Source organism: Prunus dulcis, chromosome 7 (assembly GCF_902201215.1).
Source record: "Prunus dulcis chromosome 7, ALMONDv2, whole genome shotgun sequence".
NCBI classification, from domain to species: Eukaryota; Viridiplantae; Streptophyta; class Magnoliopsida; order Rosales; family Rosaceae; genus Prunus; species Prunus dulcis.
Window position 1 is genome coordinate 9,139,390 of NC_047656.1, and position 16,789 is coordinate 9,156,178.

The 16,789-nt window shown below is 38.4% G+C and overlaps 3 protein-coding genes, 1 long non-coding RNA gene and 1 pseudogene across 4 annotated transcripts; 1 reads left to right on the forward strand and 4 right to left on the reverse strand.

Annotated features, from left to right (window-relative positions):
* Positions 1–580: 580 nt before the first annotated feature.
* On the reverse strand, positions 581–1,111 carry LOC117635332 (uncharacterized mitochondrial protein AtMg00820-like). Its single transcript, XM_034369666.1, has one exon. The coding sequence runs from the start codon at positions 1,109–1,111 to the stop codon at positions 581–583; it is 531 nt and encodes a 176-aa protein (XP_034225557.1).
* A 657-nt stretch (positions 1,112–1,768) lies between these two features.
* Positions 1,769–3,808, reverse strand: LOC117634965. Its single transcript, XR_004586845.1, has 2 exons — positions 2,416–3,808; positions 1,769–2,238 (listed from the first exon to the last, which is right to left on the reverse strand). It is a non-coding gene; the product is annotated as an uncharacterized LOC117634965 (long non-coding RNA).
* A 400-nt stretch (positions 3,809–4,208) lies between these two features.
* On the forward strand, positions 4,209–6,175 carry LOC117635333 (annotated as a pseudogene).
* A 1,450-nt stretch (positions 6,176–7,625) lies between these two features.
* On the reverse strand, positions 7,626–12,954 carry LOC117634420 (protein DETOXIFICATION 42-like). Its single transcript, XM_034368525.1, has 11 exons — positions 12,923–12,954; positions 12,565–12,686; positions 11,776–11,991; positions 11,454–11,614; positions 10,308–10,443; positions 9,253–9,349; positions 8,986–9,086; positions 8,407–8,570; positions 7,995–8,066; positions 7,801–7,874; positions 7,626–7,682 (listed from the first exon to the last, which is right to left on the reverse strand). Exons 1-10 carry the CDS (start codon positions 12,952–12,954, stop codon positions 7,815–7,817), a joined length of 1,161 nt encoding a protein of 386 aa, XP_034224416.1. The 3' UTR covers positions 7,626–7,682; positions 7,801–7,814.
* Positions 12,955–14,064: 1,110 nt separating this feature from the next.
* Positions 14,065–16,180, reverse strand: LOC117634419 (putative pentatricopeptide repeat-containing protein At5g52630). The gene has a single exon (XM_034368524.1). It carries the CDS (start codon positions 16,153–16,155, stop codon positions 14,326–14,328), a length of 1,830 nt encoding a protein of 609 aa, XP_034224415.1. The 5' UTR covers positions 16,156–16,180; the 3' UTR covers positions 14,065–14,325.
* Between the last annotated feature and the right edge of the window lie 609 nt (positions 16,181–16,789).

Sequence of the window (16,789 nt, forward strand, 5' to 3'; positions counted from 1 at the left end):
CCTGGGGCTGGTTTGGCCTTCGGGCTGGCCCGAGTTGGTGGGTCCCACACCAAACTCGGGCTTGGGCTGCACGCTGGAGGGACTAATTTTTTTTTTTCTGCCCTTGCCTCGGGCTGGGCTCCATCAGTGGAGCTGCTCTTATAGCCCCATTATGCTGATACGAAATTTGTAGCCCCAAGAAATAGGAGAGTTGCCCCATATCTTTTAACTAAAAAACAGAACCAAGATCATCAATGATTGAATGAGACTTGTATTAGAACCTGTTAAAATTATATCATCTACATAAAGAAGTAAGATGACTACATCTGAACCATGATGCTTGACAAATAAACTGGGATCAAATTGAGAGACTTTGAAACCTAGAGAAGGTAAGTATCTAGTAAACCTTGAGTTTCATGCCCTTGGAGCTTGTTTCAAGCTATATAATGATTTCTTTTGTCGACACACAAAATTTGGATGTTGAGGATCTTCAAAACCCTGTGGTTGCTTCATGTAGACCTCTTCATCAAGATCACCATGTAAAAAAAAAAAATTCTTAACAGTAGTGTGCCTAACTACTGGACTAAAGGTCTTGAAGTAATCAAAACCATGTGCCCTGAGCTACGAGCCTTGCTTTATATATGGAAATGGTGCCATCAGAATTTTGTTTGATCTTGTAGATCCATTTACTACCAACCACATTTTTATGCAAAGGAGGTGGAACTAAAACCCATGTGCCTTGCATATGTAAAGCTGCAATCTCCTCTTGCATAGCTTTTGTCCATTCTGAGGAGTAAGAAGCTATCTTATAACTGGCAAGTTCATCTAGTTCGGAAGGGGGTAGAAAAGTCGAACTAAAACAATGATAATCTGAGAAATCCTTGTGTTTGCTAATACCAGACTTTGCTCGAGTTTCCATAGGATGATCATTAGCATGATTTGAATCATTAGACCTGGAGGAACTATTTGGGTCGAGAACAACCTCAGAAGAACTAGATGATGGTATATGAGGGAGTAAAGCTTCCAACTGAGCTTCACATAAAGCTGGCAAAGTAGGAACTGCAGGTATAAAAGTCTCAAAGGCTTGAGAAGAAGAAAACTCCTCTGTAGATGTTGAGAAAGAAGGTAGCATGTGGTGTAGGATCTGTATGAGGGGTGGGGAAAACTACACTTGAAGGAACACTTATAGGTATCCAGGAAACTAAAAAAGTGTCCTGAGAAGGAGACACCTTATGACCTTTACAAGGATATATACTTTCATCATGGATAACATTCCTAGAAATAAGAACCTTGTGATTTTCCATATTATAACACATGACACCCGTATAGCCCAGCATACAGCCTAAAAACATACGTAAGGAAGATCGAGGCTAAAGCTTATGCTTAGTTAAGGACCTCAGACTGGGATACACAACCGAACCAAATATTCTTAGACGCTTACTCTCTGGAATTTTGTGAAACAATTTGAAATAAGGCGATTCATTTGCTAGTATTCTACTAGGCATTCTGTTAGTAAGATAAGAGAGAATGTGCCATAACTTGAAACCAAAACATCTCATCCAAAGAAGCTGCAGTTAACAGGGTTATAGATGTCTCAATCAAATGTCTATTCTTTCTCTCAGCAAGACCATTTTGCTGGGGAGAATAAGGACATGATATTTGATGTTCAATATCATTATTCAACAAGAAATCTGTAAACTGCTTGCTCATAAACTCTCCTCCCCCATCAGTTTGAAGACACTTAATAGATGCAGAAAATTGATTCTTGATAAATGCAGAAAACTGAAGAAACTTTGAGAAGGTCTTAAATTTATTGAATAATGGAAATATCCAAGAATATCCAGTAAACTCATCAATAAAGGTCACTACCTATCTGTATCCATCATAGGATTTACACGGAGAGGGTCCCCAAAGATCACTATGGATTCTTTGAAATGGCACTAAAGACTTAACATGAGTAGATGGAAAGGGTAAGGTGTGCATTTTACCACTTAAACAGTAAGGGCAAATATGCTGATGAGCATCTACAAGAACTGGTAATTGAGAGGTTTTAAGCATAGTCTGAACTACCTCATTAGTGGAATGCCCTAACCTATTATGCCACATAGATGATTTGATTTGTTGGCCCACATAAGCAGTAGCTGGAGAAAAAGAACCTTCAGCTAGAGAAGAAGAATTGACTGGAGAAACTGCACTAGGTATAGGATATATGCCTTTATTGCTCCTGCCCCTGAGAAGAACTTGGTTTGTTGCTTTGTCCTGTATACAGAAACCAAACTGATCAAAAATGACAGAACAGTTATTATCCTGACATAGCTGATGAACAGACATAAGTTTAGCAGTAACTTGTGGAACATGAAAAACATTGTGCAGATGTAGTTTAGAAGTGCCACTAGAGAGATTGATGTGGCCAATGTGAGCAATCTGCAAACCTACCCCATTGCCAATAATAACTTGATCTGCAGAAAAGTACATGGATTTACAGAATCCAATTGATCAACAGCACCATGTGATGACTGGTACCACTATCAGCTATCCAGAATGTTTCAGGAGAAAACGAGGTTTGAGTTGTCATTGCAATGACAGATTTAGGAGGAGAGGAACCTTGATACACGTCGTTTGAGCGATGAAAGCAATCCAAAGCACCATGGCCACGTTTCCCACAGATTTGACACTCAATAACAGATGATGAGGCTGAGTGTTAAGGAGAAACATTCCTACAGTAGCAGTTGACAGCAGTATATCCACACTTGTTGCAAATTTGGCATTCTGGCACAACACCAATCTTTGGAAAACATCATGAGACGGTCTGGAGCCTTGAAAACCTCCACGAGGAGGAAAAGATCGATTACCAGAAAACCGTCCTCTGCCGAAAGAATTAGACATAGAACTAGAGGGCTGAGCATTGGCATGAAGACCAGAAGGAGATATAGGAACAGTCGAGGGAGTGGGAAGGATACCAGCGCCTGCATTGAGAGAGCCAGAAGAAGTATGACCAATCATGGCCACCATAGGAGTATGAAGAGCTGAAAGGTAATCCATTGAGGGCTGCAATCATGAGATGATCATCCGAAATTGAAACTCCAATAACAGACAACTGATCCTTGATATGTATAGACGCAGGAGAAATTTATCGATAACTCAGTCTTGGGATGATTGATTCGAGCACGAGACACGGTGGCATAGCGATCGGAGAGGCTCAACCAAGCATCATGAGCCGTTTTACTGCCGATAACATATTCAATCGGGTCGTCCGAGAGTGTTGCAATCAGAAAGCTCAATAACGCTTTATCAGCCCGAAGCCACTCCTTATCCGCTGTAACCTTTGAGATGACTCCTTCTTCATCCAAAATAGCAACTTTTGGGGGAGCAATGGTAGATCCATCGAAATGGCCGAAAAGATCATAACCTTCCAGGACAGATTCAAGCTGATACCGCCATTTCAAGAAATTATAATCTTTCAGACGTAGAGTAACCATTCCTAGCAATCCTTCAATTTTGAGAGACGAAGCCGCCATTGATGCAGAAAAATAGAATGTCAAAGAAACCTCAGAAGAGGAATTTGTCTAACAATCACAGAAGAAAGATGAGAGTTTTGGAATCGAAGAAGAAGACGTGAAATTGAGAAAGAAATTGAGAGTGAAATCGAAGAAATTGATTCAACGAACAGGAAAGGAATTGAGCATGAAATTGACGAAATTGACTTGAAATTGAAGATGGGGAAAGAAAGAGAACAGGAAATCAGAGCTGAACACACAGAGGAAGCACATCAGGATCAGAGTGTACAAGCCACGCAGAGCTATATAGAAGTCTGCAGATTGAGCCAGGTTTTGGTGGGCCCATAACCCACAGGTCCCAGGATCGAAACCTGCATTTCTTTTCCAATTCATGAATATTACGGTACCAAGAGACCTTTATACTTTGGGCTTTGCTTAGCAATTAAACTAGCTCTTCCAAACTAATTGAAAGATACACGTTACTATTACAACAGCTAATACAAACACACACCCATGATTAACGCAACAGTCTTGACGCATCAGAGCTATTAGCCAAACATAGACATCCATATTAGCTTTACTGAAGACATTCTTGATAGAAACCCAGTTAAAAGATCGTAAAAATTGACAAAAATCTTCAGTATCCAGATATTGTAAAGGAAGCCTGGAAGCATGTAAAAGTGCCCATTTTAAAAAAAATACTTCTGCCAGCAAAACAGATGCATGATTATAATGACAGGAGCTTCTTCATTTGTGTCACAGATGATGCTCCAAATAATCCAAAGTCCTTCCCTTCCTCTCTTCACTTCTCTGGTGCTCCTTGTTGTCCTTGCTATATACTGGAAGAGATTTAGAAGCCATACTTGTCCAATTGATCTTAGGTTGCCTCCAGAGCCATGGAAGCTACATCTGATTGGAAACCTTGCACCAGTTGGCTGGCTCTTTACAACATCATTGCCTGACAGACTTGGCCAAGAAGTATGGTATGGGCCTATCATGCACCTCAAACTGTGACAAGTATCAACCACATAGTCATTTCATCACCACAGTTAGCTGAAGAGGTGTTGAAGATAAACAAGGCCGCTTTCTCCGAACGGCCGGCCAGCGCTTATCGCTGCTGAAATCTTTTCCTACAATTGTGCAGGTCTCATCTTTGTTCCTGATAATGATCACTGGAGAGAAATGAGAAAGGTTTGCATGCTTGAGCTCCTGAGTGCGAAACGGGTGCGGTCTTTTGCATCGATAAGAAACGAAGAGGCATCGAGACTAGTTCAATCAATCTCCTCATCTGAGGGTCATCCTGTCAATCTTAGCGCATGATCTTCAACATGCAGAATTACATTACTGCCCGTGCAGCCTTGGGGAAAAAGTGCATACATCAACAAGAATTTATATCATTGGTGGAGGAAATGGGAAAGTTCGTGGCGGGCTTTGATCTGCCTGATCTCTTCCCTTCGCTTTAGCTCCTCCGTTATGTCATTGGTTTGAAGCCTGCCTCGGAGAAAATATACCGAAAGATGGACAGGATTCTAGAGGAAGTCATCGATGACCATAGAAAGAAAAGAAAGGCCACCTTTGCATTATTAACCAACAAAAATAACAAAGAATCATGCCATCAGGAAGAAGAAGAAGATCTAGTTGATGTGCTTTTACAACTCCATGAGTCTGGTGAACTCCAAATTGATCTCACAAACACCATAATCAAAGCTGTCACACTGGTACGTATGTGCATAACGTTACCTCTATGAGTGTTATAATCTACTTCTTTTGTTTCTTGACTAATTAGTTTCTGTTCTGTCAAGGTCATCAGGACATGACATTATAATTAGTTGGTATGAAAATGATATTAAGTGAATAAAGTACTTTTATTTTTCTTTCATTTTTATAGGACTTGTATTTTGCTGGAAGTGAGACTGCAGCGGCTACCACAGAATGGGCAATGTCAGAACTTGTGAGAAATCCTAGAGCAATGGAGAAAGCACAGGCGGAGGTACGCCAAGTTGTTGCAGGATTGGGAAATGAGAAAAAACTTGAAGATGCAGACATGAAGAAGCTAGACTACTTGAAGATGGTGATAAAAGAAACTCTATGATTACACCCTCCTCTTTCCTTAATCCCAAGGCAATTAGCTGAAGCAGATGATGATGACCAAAGCGGCTTATTATTACATAAAATTGGCGGGTACGATATACCAAGTAAATCGAGAGTGTTAATCAATGCTTGAGGGATGTGGAAAATCCTGATTGCTTTATGCCTGACAGGTTCCAAGGTTGTCGGGTTGATTTTCGAGGGAATGACTTCAAATTTATTCCATTTGGGGGAGGTAAGAGAATGTGTACAGGCATATTATTTGGAACTACATCCATTGAGCTTGCACTTGCTCAACTGCTCTACCACTTTAACTGGAAACTCACTCCCCCCTGCACTCCTGTTGTCTTAAAAAATGCCTTTAATGCCACTGAAGAAGAAGAAGAACAAGAGCAACAGCAACAGGTTCAGTTTGACATGACGGAACCTATCAAGTTGGCTGCTATCAAGAAGAATGACCTGTATGTTATCGCCATTCCTTTCATTCCCTGATGATCACTACACTACATACAGCGTTGTTGTCGCTGCTGCTGTTGTTTGTAAGTGGTTTTCTATTTATTTTTGTGCCATCTCACGTGGTAGATGATGTGAGTTGCCATCTCATCTGTCAGATAAGTTAGTGTCATCAACATGGTAAATAAGATCTTTTGAGGGATTTAGTTTGCCATTTAGTTAACTGGGGATGCTAAAGGACGTGAACTTGTGGGGTGCTAAGAATAGTTGCCCACACACTTCTAGATGAACGTTAACTGTTGATGCATGTGAGTACGGCTGATAATAGTCTACATGCATCAACGGCTGACAATCACCCAATCCTTATCATAATTCACGCGTGAACATAAACAACAGTATAGATCACCAATTACGATTCATTCGACCTAACTTGAGAAAGCAGTAAAAGAATGGTGCTCTCTTGTTTTTCATTACATATGTGTGGTTAGGGGTGGAGGCGGTCTGGTTCGGTCCGGTTCTCACCTCAAATGGGAACCGTTACTATTTAATCGGTCTGGTTCGATCCGATTTAGGCAAAAAAAAATTTTCAAAAATTGACTGATTCGGTTCTGACCGGTTTTGATTTTGAACCGGATTATTAATTTTTTAATTTTTAAAAATTTTTAAATATAAATATAAATATATATAATAAATAACTTATTTTTTTCGCTTAAAAATTAACAAATAATCCAATTCATACATTTTAGAAATTTATGGCATTAGATTTTAAAATTTTGTAAAAATAAAAATATATATATGACCGGTCCGGTTCAATCCGGTCCGATGCGGTGGGATGTAAAACCGAAACTGAAACCGAAACCGGTTCCGGTCCGGTTTGTTGACTTTTTTGGTCAACCGATTTTTTTTCCAGTTTTTTCACCAGTTCGGTTCGGTGTTCCGATTTTCCTGTCTCGATGCCCACCCCTATGTGTGGTTATCTCAATCATCCCCAAACAAGAAATGGTGATGGCAGATCAGTAATATCATCCCCTCATAAGAGTTTCCTCTTTGCCCTTCTGGTGAGCTTGTAAGACATGCTCGACAATAAATAATGTTTGGAAAAGAAGGAATATATGCAGAAACATATTATTCAGAATTTACTCCCTAAGAAAGCTCCATGGTCCCGTTCCCGTTCCTATCCTGCAAAAGGTTTCATGCTGTTGAAGCAACTTTGAATTTACAGATCACCAAATATGTTATGACAACAATCTTTGTTAAACAATTTAGTTCAACTGGATATTTACCTCCAAAATCCAACCAGTGCGCGCAAACTCATAAAGACAGATAAAGCAACCCAGATACCAACAAAGCCTTGGCTTGATAATAGAAATAGGCACAATATGCTCACTAAAGCCACCAAAACCTGGAATTAACAGAGAATAATCAGAGAGAGAGAGAGAGAGAGAGAGAGAGAGAGAGAGAGAGAGAGAGAGAGAGAGATTTGTCTGTACAGACATCTATTCTACCACCGGTAAACAAGAAGCAAAATAAAAAATAATTGATTAAGAGCGCAACAAGCGTTAGACTTGCCATTGAGTATGCAGAATATGCAAAATCTGACGCTCCATAATTGACTCCATCAAAAACAAATGCTAAAGCGTTAATAGGCTGAGTCACTGCAACAAACTAGCCAAAACAAAAACAAAAAAATAAGTCTCAGCTCAAAATTACCCTGGAACTATTGGAACAAGAAAAAAAAAAGAGTCATTTGTTTCTTTGCTTGGGCAGAAGGGGAGAGAGATACCGGGATGCCTAAACTTATAAGCTGCAAACCGTTGATGTCTTTTGTAAATATTCTGGAGCCAAACTGTAATACAACTGTGAGGATGGTCGAGAGCATTAGCCCTAGAACCAAAGCCAACTGCATAATAGAACCATAAGCAATTCAAAATACGACAAGGAAAAAGAGTAAATTGATATGTTCAAAAGTTAGGTTACCTGCAATACACGTGAAGCTGTGGCGACGGCCTTGCTGTGATCTTTCCTTGCAAAGGCGCTTGCAAGGATTGCCTGAAAGTGAAGTAAGACGGTGTTATAGAGGATAAGAAACAACAGAATTACAGCAAATAAAACAAGGCTAAGACTGCCTTAAAACAGAGCAAAATGCGATTCTTAACACGAGCAAAACATAATTTCTGAAACGATATGTACAGAAGATAGTCTATATATGGCCAAACACCATGCTCATAGGTTGTACATTTTTACTATGCTTGATACAATTTCTAAACATTCTCAAGTGAAGTGCAATTCTTATTTGAACATGATAAGGTAAGTCCACAAAATTGTGGGATGTCAGGAATGTAAATTACCATCATATCAATCCATTCTCTTTTCAAAATCCAGTACTTACTTGTCCAGCCACAGCCAACCCGTCAGCAAGCAAAGAGGCTGCCAACCAGATCTGCAAGCAAACTTGGAATGCAGCCATTGTCGTCGGTCCCTGCCTTGCAGCTAATGCTGCTGCCAGAGTAACACAGAATGTTGCAGCTATCACCCTCACCAATAACAAAAACCCTGATCCAAGACCAAAAAAAAAAAGTTATAGAACAATCAACAAGAAACTATTTTCTAATAGAAAAACCATAGACCAGAAGATGAGGAACTAGCGAAGGAATTTTTTTGTTTGTTGAGAATTTAGATTATAATAGAAGGGCCAACACGATAAATTCTTATAAAATAACTTGAATGTCAAACAAAATGATCATAATACCTTTAAGATAATAACAAACATTTTAACTTCATGAAAACCTGCTCGAGAAGATATGGGAACTCGACTATAGACTATCAGTGTTTTCGTACATATATTAAGACATATTTGGGGCCTTGAGTTTCAATAATACCAAAGATATGGATTCATTATCTAAGGACTGGTGAAATTCTACTTGCAGATTATTTACTTACAAAGAAAAAAAGAAATAGAAGCCTCTACCATTTTTCAGAAACTGGCCGAATCGTAGATCTTTGACACCTGAGGTTAGGAGATCAACTTGCTTGTTTAATTTCCACAACAATATCAGGGAGATTAAGTACCTACAATGATCACAAATCAAGTGAAACAGCAGCAAAGATGCCAAAGAGTATCATTTATACTAACAAAAAATGAAAAGAAAAAAAAAGGTAAAGTAAAAAAAGAACAAAAGAAGTCTTGGCAAATGGTCTGAACTAATCAATTACTATCAGCCAAAGATAAGCTTACTGAGAAATAACATGGGCAATGGCCGCACCTCTAACACCCATATGGATTACGAACATTAATATTGGGTCCAAAATGATGTTTGCTACATCTCCCACAACTACATTTTAAGAAACAAACCATGTAGAAGGATTTCAGTCAAATTAACCCAACAAAGATGACGAGTTCATATCCTTCAGAGCAGAATCTGCTCAATAGAACTAAATTTAGAATTACCCCTAACAAGTAATGAAATTGTTAATGTAGACAAAATATGTGCATATACACATACTTAGTAACAATATATATTCTAGTTTTTGCAAAGTTTTAGATCATTGATACTTTCTTCCTTGATTATTTAGCAGTATAAGCAGTTAAACAAAAAATAACTGGAAGACTAAATGTCCAAGTCAATGAACAGATATATATGGGATTCAAGCATTCTACAACTTGGATCAACTATCAAATGCAATCTTTTCATAAGACGGATGCACAAAATATAATACAAACAGTGAATTAAATGAAACAGATTCCTAACCCCCGACAATGGAAAACAAGTCGAATCCAGGATAAATGGTTGGTATTTACATTTTTACATACGAAACTGAGATTAATGCTATCGTTTGATCATGAGTAAAAGAAACTTGAAAACTTATGCCAGTATCACTTCCCTGGAGGTGAAGATAAGACAAGAATGGAGGATTGCTAGTTTTGAGATTTTATGCTTGAAAATGATAATAGGATCAGAATGATATAATGACGGGATGAAGAAAGAATAATGGAGGACACAAATGATGTCCCAGACCCAATCCAATTCAATTTGATAGTAGTCCCCCTGGATCTGATAAATTGGCATAGAAATTATGAATGCCATCATGACATGGATCTTCATAATGATCTTCCATTGCAGAATGAAATTATTCAGTTCAAATTCTGGGAGAAGATTATACATGTTTCAAAAGCTAATGAAGTCACTGCATTTTTTTGGGTCATGCTCGTATGTGCATTGACAACATATTACTGTCTAATAGTCTGAAGGGAAAAAGAAATTAAAAAGAAAGAGAGAAGGCTTAGATTACTTGTAGCATATAGAGGAGTTTTTGTATCTTTAAAACCACGAAAAACCCCTTGCACAGCCAAAGAGAGAAGAACAGCCAGAGCACCAAGTGACCTCAATGTCAAGTATTCTCTTGCTGGTTTTAGCATAGGAGAATTCTGCATTAAGAAAACAAAAGAAACTGTCATTATTGAATTTGCTATACATGCCAAGATATATCTTAAACTTCAGTAATTTTATATAGAACCAAAAGGCAAATAGAGATGAACTCGAAGCGCATTCTCGAATAGAAAAACAAACTTATGTGAGAAATATAACATCAACATAAGAATTGTAGAAAATTCAGGACTTATATATGTGAAGTACCGGAACAACTTCAACAAGTAAATTATGTACATCTGAACAACATTGCAACAATAAGGAATCCAAATGTGCTTTACTTCAAATTCTGAATACAGATAACTCAAGAATTTAGTACTCATTAAACATATAGAAAATGATTGACTTCAACACATCAAATCTATCCTTGTAAGAATCTGAATCTAATAAAAAGAGCAGAAACAATGATTCAGTAGTACCGCTGGAAGTTCCCACGAAACATACCCAGCAAAAAAATGGTATGTCTCAGATATGAGATATCTTCCACACCTCAAAGGCACAGCTCTCTCTCTCTCTCTCTCTCTCTCTCTCCCTCTCTCCCTCTCTCTTGTGAAGATGTGAGGCAGAGAGAACAATCTTAATTTCCATCATGCAACATTCTCCGTAAGTTTGTTCCATCACTACTAATACTTCCTAACTTAATCCCTGCCTGATTTTCATAAACACTTCTCGTGGAAAAACATTTTTACTGATAGGTATGTAAGAACTGCCCCCCCCCCAGGCAGAAAAGACACCCCGTCGGCTCGACATTTTTGCAAACACCGACCCAATATACTTGGAGGTTGAAGTTTAAAACAGTAAAGCATAGCTTATTAAATGTATGATGCAGAAATGGAAACAAAAAGGGTTCGATAAGGAAACCCTCACAAATAAACTGAAGTTGCTAATGACAAAGATATGAGATCAACTTGACTAATATTCAAGGTACTCCATAACAAGAATTTTAAAAATAAAAATAAAGGATAAAACAAAATATCTAAAGACTCCAGCATTTCAAAATATTACTTACAGAATCAACACCCATGTAATTCAGGACAGGGTTTGCAGCAAAAATTAGGAATACAGCTTGAATAAACCCAAGTACGCTGCCAACCACCAATGCTGATGACGCAGATGGAATATGCCTTCGGACACGCTCAAGTTTGACCATTTCCGTAGATGATGACTTGCCTGTGGAGTGTAGTTCAAAATTGAAGCAAAAATATATAATAAGTGAGTATAATTCTAAGTAGTTGAATTAAATTATAGAGGAGCTCCTATGAACATATGCAACTTTATCCATATATTCAGCATAGCCTCACATTAAGAAGGGAGTAAAGGAGGCAATATACCAACTAGTGGTACGAGTTCTTCCATCTCCATTTCCATGCTAATGGGAGTACCATTTTCAACGTTTTCATGAACTTGTTCATTTGCCCTCAGTTCTTCAGTAGCATCTTCTTCAGCAACAAAAGAGGTTGTAATACTGACAAGCGGAAAAATTGCTATCTTTGATACTTGATTGAAAACAGCAATAGAAATTCCAACAGCCGCGAGCTCCACTGGACCTATATGGATTATTGGGTAACAAGAGCTTAATTATTGATAACTAGTATTAATTCTATAATAAAGGAAAATGTAACAGCATTTAAATGGCACATCTACTGGACATGGCAGCAGAAGTTAAGCATACATACATAGATACATAAAATGGATGAACTAATCCATGTAGTTCATTGCAAAGCAACAGTTTCAATGGCGAGCAATGAAATATTGCAATTCTATAATCAACCCAGTAGATAACTATTTCCAAGATTTTGCAAGTAATTAACTTTGTTCCTGTCATGACATTTCATAACATTTAACTTTGTAACTGTCCTATAAACAACCTGGAAAAAAGACTCTGTGCAGTTCACATTTTTCTGCTTTAGAAAGAAAAAAGCTGCAACATGAACAAAAAGCTTCCCATTTTAAAATTTTGATTTTAGAGAAAAAAATTTACATTTTAATCTCCCAGAAAAGATTCCACTAAAATGGTCAAGATGTAAAGAAAGATTGGAAATGCATTTGTGAACCCCAAACAAACAATTCAAGAAGTCACAGCTTCGTCGAGTGAAGATTATCTTTGTTATATGACAAACCTATATGGCCAACGAATGCTGTGTCAACTAGAGAAGCAACAGGGTCTGCCAATAACGCCAACAGTGTAGGAAGGGCTATATGCACTATTTCCAGGCCTAGCTCATCTGCTTTGAAAACATTTCTGGCAATAACAAGCAAAAAACTGCAATTAGAAATCATAAATTTGCCACTAAAATCCTAACAAATACAACCAACAAAAAGAAAAAAGAAACCAGTTTTAATTAGACGTTTGAACCTTAATCAGATTAACTATGTGTCCAAATACTAGAATACAAAGCTATTGAATTTAATACAACAACGATAATGATGACAATAGAAATAAGCTAAAAGAGGCCACTTAGGGAAACAAATAGTTACCTTATGTCCTTGAAGAAAACAAAGAGGGGCATATTGCCCATATTCTTTCACAAATTCAAGAGAGCAAGGCCTTTTTCATGGAGCAAATACAGCAATGCAACAAACAATAAACAGTGCTATGAAAGAGAAAATCTCAATATTCAAAACTAATTCTGATCATCATCATTCCAGAAACAAGAAATGCTTCAAATGGATAAAAAATCAAGAAATAAGGAAACCCAACTTCAAGAAAAAGTCAAACAACAACTTGAAACGAAAGCCATGAAAGAAAATAGGAACAACCCTTAAGAATTGACAACAGCTATCTAAAGATTGTATATTTTTTTGGTTTTTAATACTAAAATGATTAATAAAAACCTGTAAGAATGAGGACCCAAATAATCAAACGAAAAGAGTACGCTTAAGGACAAAAATACAATAAATCTTCTCCTCCAGAAGAGGTGATTTGGAGTGCTAAACTAACCTGCTGCCACCATGTAAGCAGACACCGAATGAACCTCCCTCAGTTCATAAAATTCAGACAGAACCCAACCCATCAATATATTATAATAATTTAACCTCAGACAATGGCAATCTACATAGTGTATACACGTTTAACGTAAACAACTACAAAAGAAAGAAAAATAAAGGGTCGTAGCATGATTGTAGGATTCAAAAGCCCATATGATTTGACTCACTATGTAAAAGTCGATTTGTCCAATAGCAATGCTGCCTCCTGTTGAGGTTTTCTTTTAGTTCAAACGTGTTTTATTTACATGGCACTTATTTGATCATTTTAGCCACACGTACAATATATATTTATATATATACACACATATAATATTGGAGTTTGGCCTCCATTGTGGGGAAGGGGCTTGGTGGTGCCGATAATCGACTATTTGTTTTACCAGAAGCCTTGTTTGCTCATTCCATCTCCTCAGAAGCCTTTTGTATTAGTATTGTACTCAAAACTTTGCCCTTGACTGACTTGCGGTTTGAGTTGCATTTTGTTCCATGGTGTTAAAAGTTTCATTTACTAATTTGGCTGTGGCTTATCTCTTCTTCATCCAGCATGCTTAACAATATAGATTATAAAAGAATCTAGACATATTTTGGTAACATAAAAAAAGAACTCGAGACCTGCATAGCGTGAATCCGTAACATGTGATAGATGATCTGTAAATTGAATATATGGATGTACAAGTGCTCAGGACTGAAAAGGAGAAAAAAAAAATGGTACAGGAAAAAAATGGCTCACTAACTTGCTGTATCCAATGAAAGAGATAGGCTCCAGTCCCTAACAATCAACGGAAAGATCAACTGGAGGTCTGCTGATGCACACTTTTATGATCAACCAGCAGCCAGAGCTTGAAGGGGAGCTTTAAGAATTTTGGTTAATGGTTTATGAATTTGTTACATCTTAATTACCAATAATCTCCACACGTACATTTTCCATTCTCAAACCTATGAAACCTATTGTTATCCCTCACTATGATAACTCTTCCTGAGCACTTGGACATAAACTTGATAGCGGTATGACAATCGCCGCAAATACGCAAGTTCTTCATAATCCTAATTGGCCTCTCAGGTGGAAAAGTAATTAGACCGAATGCTACGGCTAGTCTTTCACTGTGATACCTAATAGTCTGATCTTTCTCTTCTCGATTTACTTCTCTTAGCACAAAACTTGTGTCTGCAACATAACCAGCTTTCTCCATTTCCTCCCCTAACTCCTCCAACTTCAGATAAATCTCTTTAGTTCTCATGTGCCTCCTGTCCCCGGCCGCGAATGTGTGAATCTTATTTCCCTCCTCAACCCAGCTCAAACCAGTTTCCTTTTTCATGCCTCGGTCTCTGAGCATCTTCCTGGCTTTTGCTGCTTCCTCAAATCTTCCAGCAGCAGCATAAGCATTAGACATAAGCACATGCAGGCCAGGGCTCACAGGACCCAACTCAAAGACTCTGTCAGCCACAGAGGCTGCCAATTCAGTGTCACCATGGATTCGACAACCCGTTAATAAAGCTCCCCATATAGATTCTGTTGGTTCTATAGGCATTTCCTCAATAATTTTAACTGCCTCCTCCAATTTTCCAGCACGGCCAAGCAAATCTACCAGGGAAGCATAATGCTGTTCCCCTGGCTCAATCCCATACTCTTTCATAAGAGCAAAATAATATTGCCCCTTTTCAACAAGCCCAGCATGGCTACAAGCATATAGCACACACAAAAACGTAATGAAATTTGGCTTCATCCCAGCACTTCCCATCTGTTTAAACAGATCAAGAGCCTTATCTGTGTGCACATGCTGCGCGCATGCGATAAGCATTGCATTCCACATTCCAAGATTCTTAACAGGTATCTCATCAAAAACTCGGTAAGCTCCTTCAATCACTCCACACTTAGAATACAAGGAAACCAAAGAACTACCTACAAAACTCGACAAATTAAAATTTGTTTTGAAGCACAAGCCATGTATTTGCTTCCCCAATTCAAGAAGCGTGGAGTTGCCACAAACCCGTATAACACTCGAAAATGTGAAATCATTGACGTCCAAATTTTGAACCAAGGCCTGTTTAAACAGTCTCAAAGCCTCCTCATCCTCGCCCACTTGAGCATACCCATATATCATCCCACTCCAAGAAACCACATTCTTGTGAGGAATATCATCAAACATCTTCCGAGCATCTCTTATCTCCCCACATTTAGCATACATATCAACCACTGAACTCCCCACAAACACATCAAACTCAAACCCAGTCTTCACCGCAAAGCCATGTACAGACTGCCCAACATCCCGCCTATTCAAAATCGCGCAGGACTTGGTCACGCTCGGGTATATATGGTCATCAGGGCGTAATGGCGTGCCAAGCATTCGACGAAAGTACTCAATGGCGAGAACTGGAAGCTCATTTTGGGCAAAGGAGGAGATGACTGAGCTCCAAGTGGTGGATGACTTATCTGGGGCCTCTTCAAAAATTTGGCGGGAATGAAGGGGCAGCTGGTTCTTGGAATAGAAGTTGATGAGGTGGTGAGATATGAGAGGGATGGTTTGGAAGCCTGATTTGAGGACATGGGAATGGAGTTGGAGACCCTTTGGGAGGGCTCTTGATTGGGTTAGGGAGAGGAGGAGGTTGCAAATGTGCCTGTAGTTTTGTTCAAAGCTGTGTTGGTTTAGAGGGTTTTGTGGGGGTTTTGGGAGTGTGAAGTTGGGGATCAGTTGATGGTGGTGTGTTTTGGGAAGTGGGTGAAGCATTTAGAGGTTGGGGTTCTTTGGTTTGGGAGTTGATGGGTATTGGATTATTTCAATGCTCAACTTCTCTTGCATTTACTAATATATGGATATTATAATTATTTTGATTTATGACTTCTACTTATGTGGATTTCAAATCACAATTCGTAATCTAATACCTAAAAAAAAAAGAAAAGGAATTAGATAGATTGGGAGGGGGGAGTTGATCCCATCCCCATATCTTTCCTTAATGATGCTATATGGGTGTGTGGATGGTGGCATGGACGGGTGGAGAAAGCAACCAGTAAAGGTGAAAGGGGTGTGCCTTGTGGATAATTGTAGTTTGCTTCTACCTCTCAATTGAAAAGTACTTCATTTTTTTGGTCAATTTTAGTTTGGTATCATTCAGTTGTAACTTTAAGGCATGTTTGTATCTGTATTTTTAATTTTAACAATGAGGTACTCTATGTTTGTAAATCTTTTACAGTTTCGATAGTTGCTGATGTGGCCTATGTGGACTTACCTTTTTAAATTACTTAAAACATTAATAAAATATTAAAAATAAGAAAAAGATTTATAAACATAAAATAAAATAAAACCACATCAGCCCTAAGCAGCCACCCCCTTCCCCTGAGGCTGTGGGGTGGGCTAGGGTTTG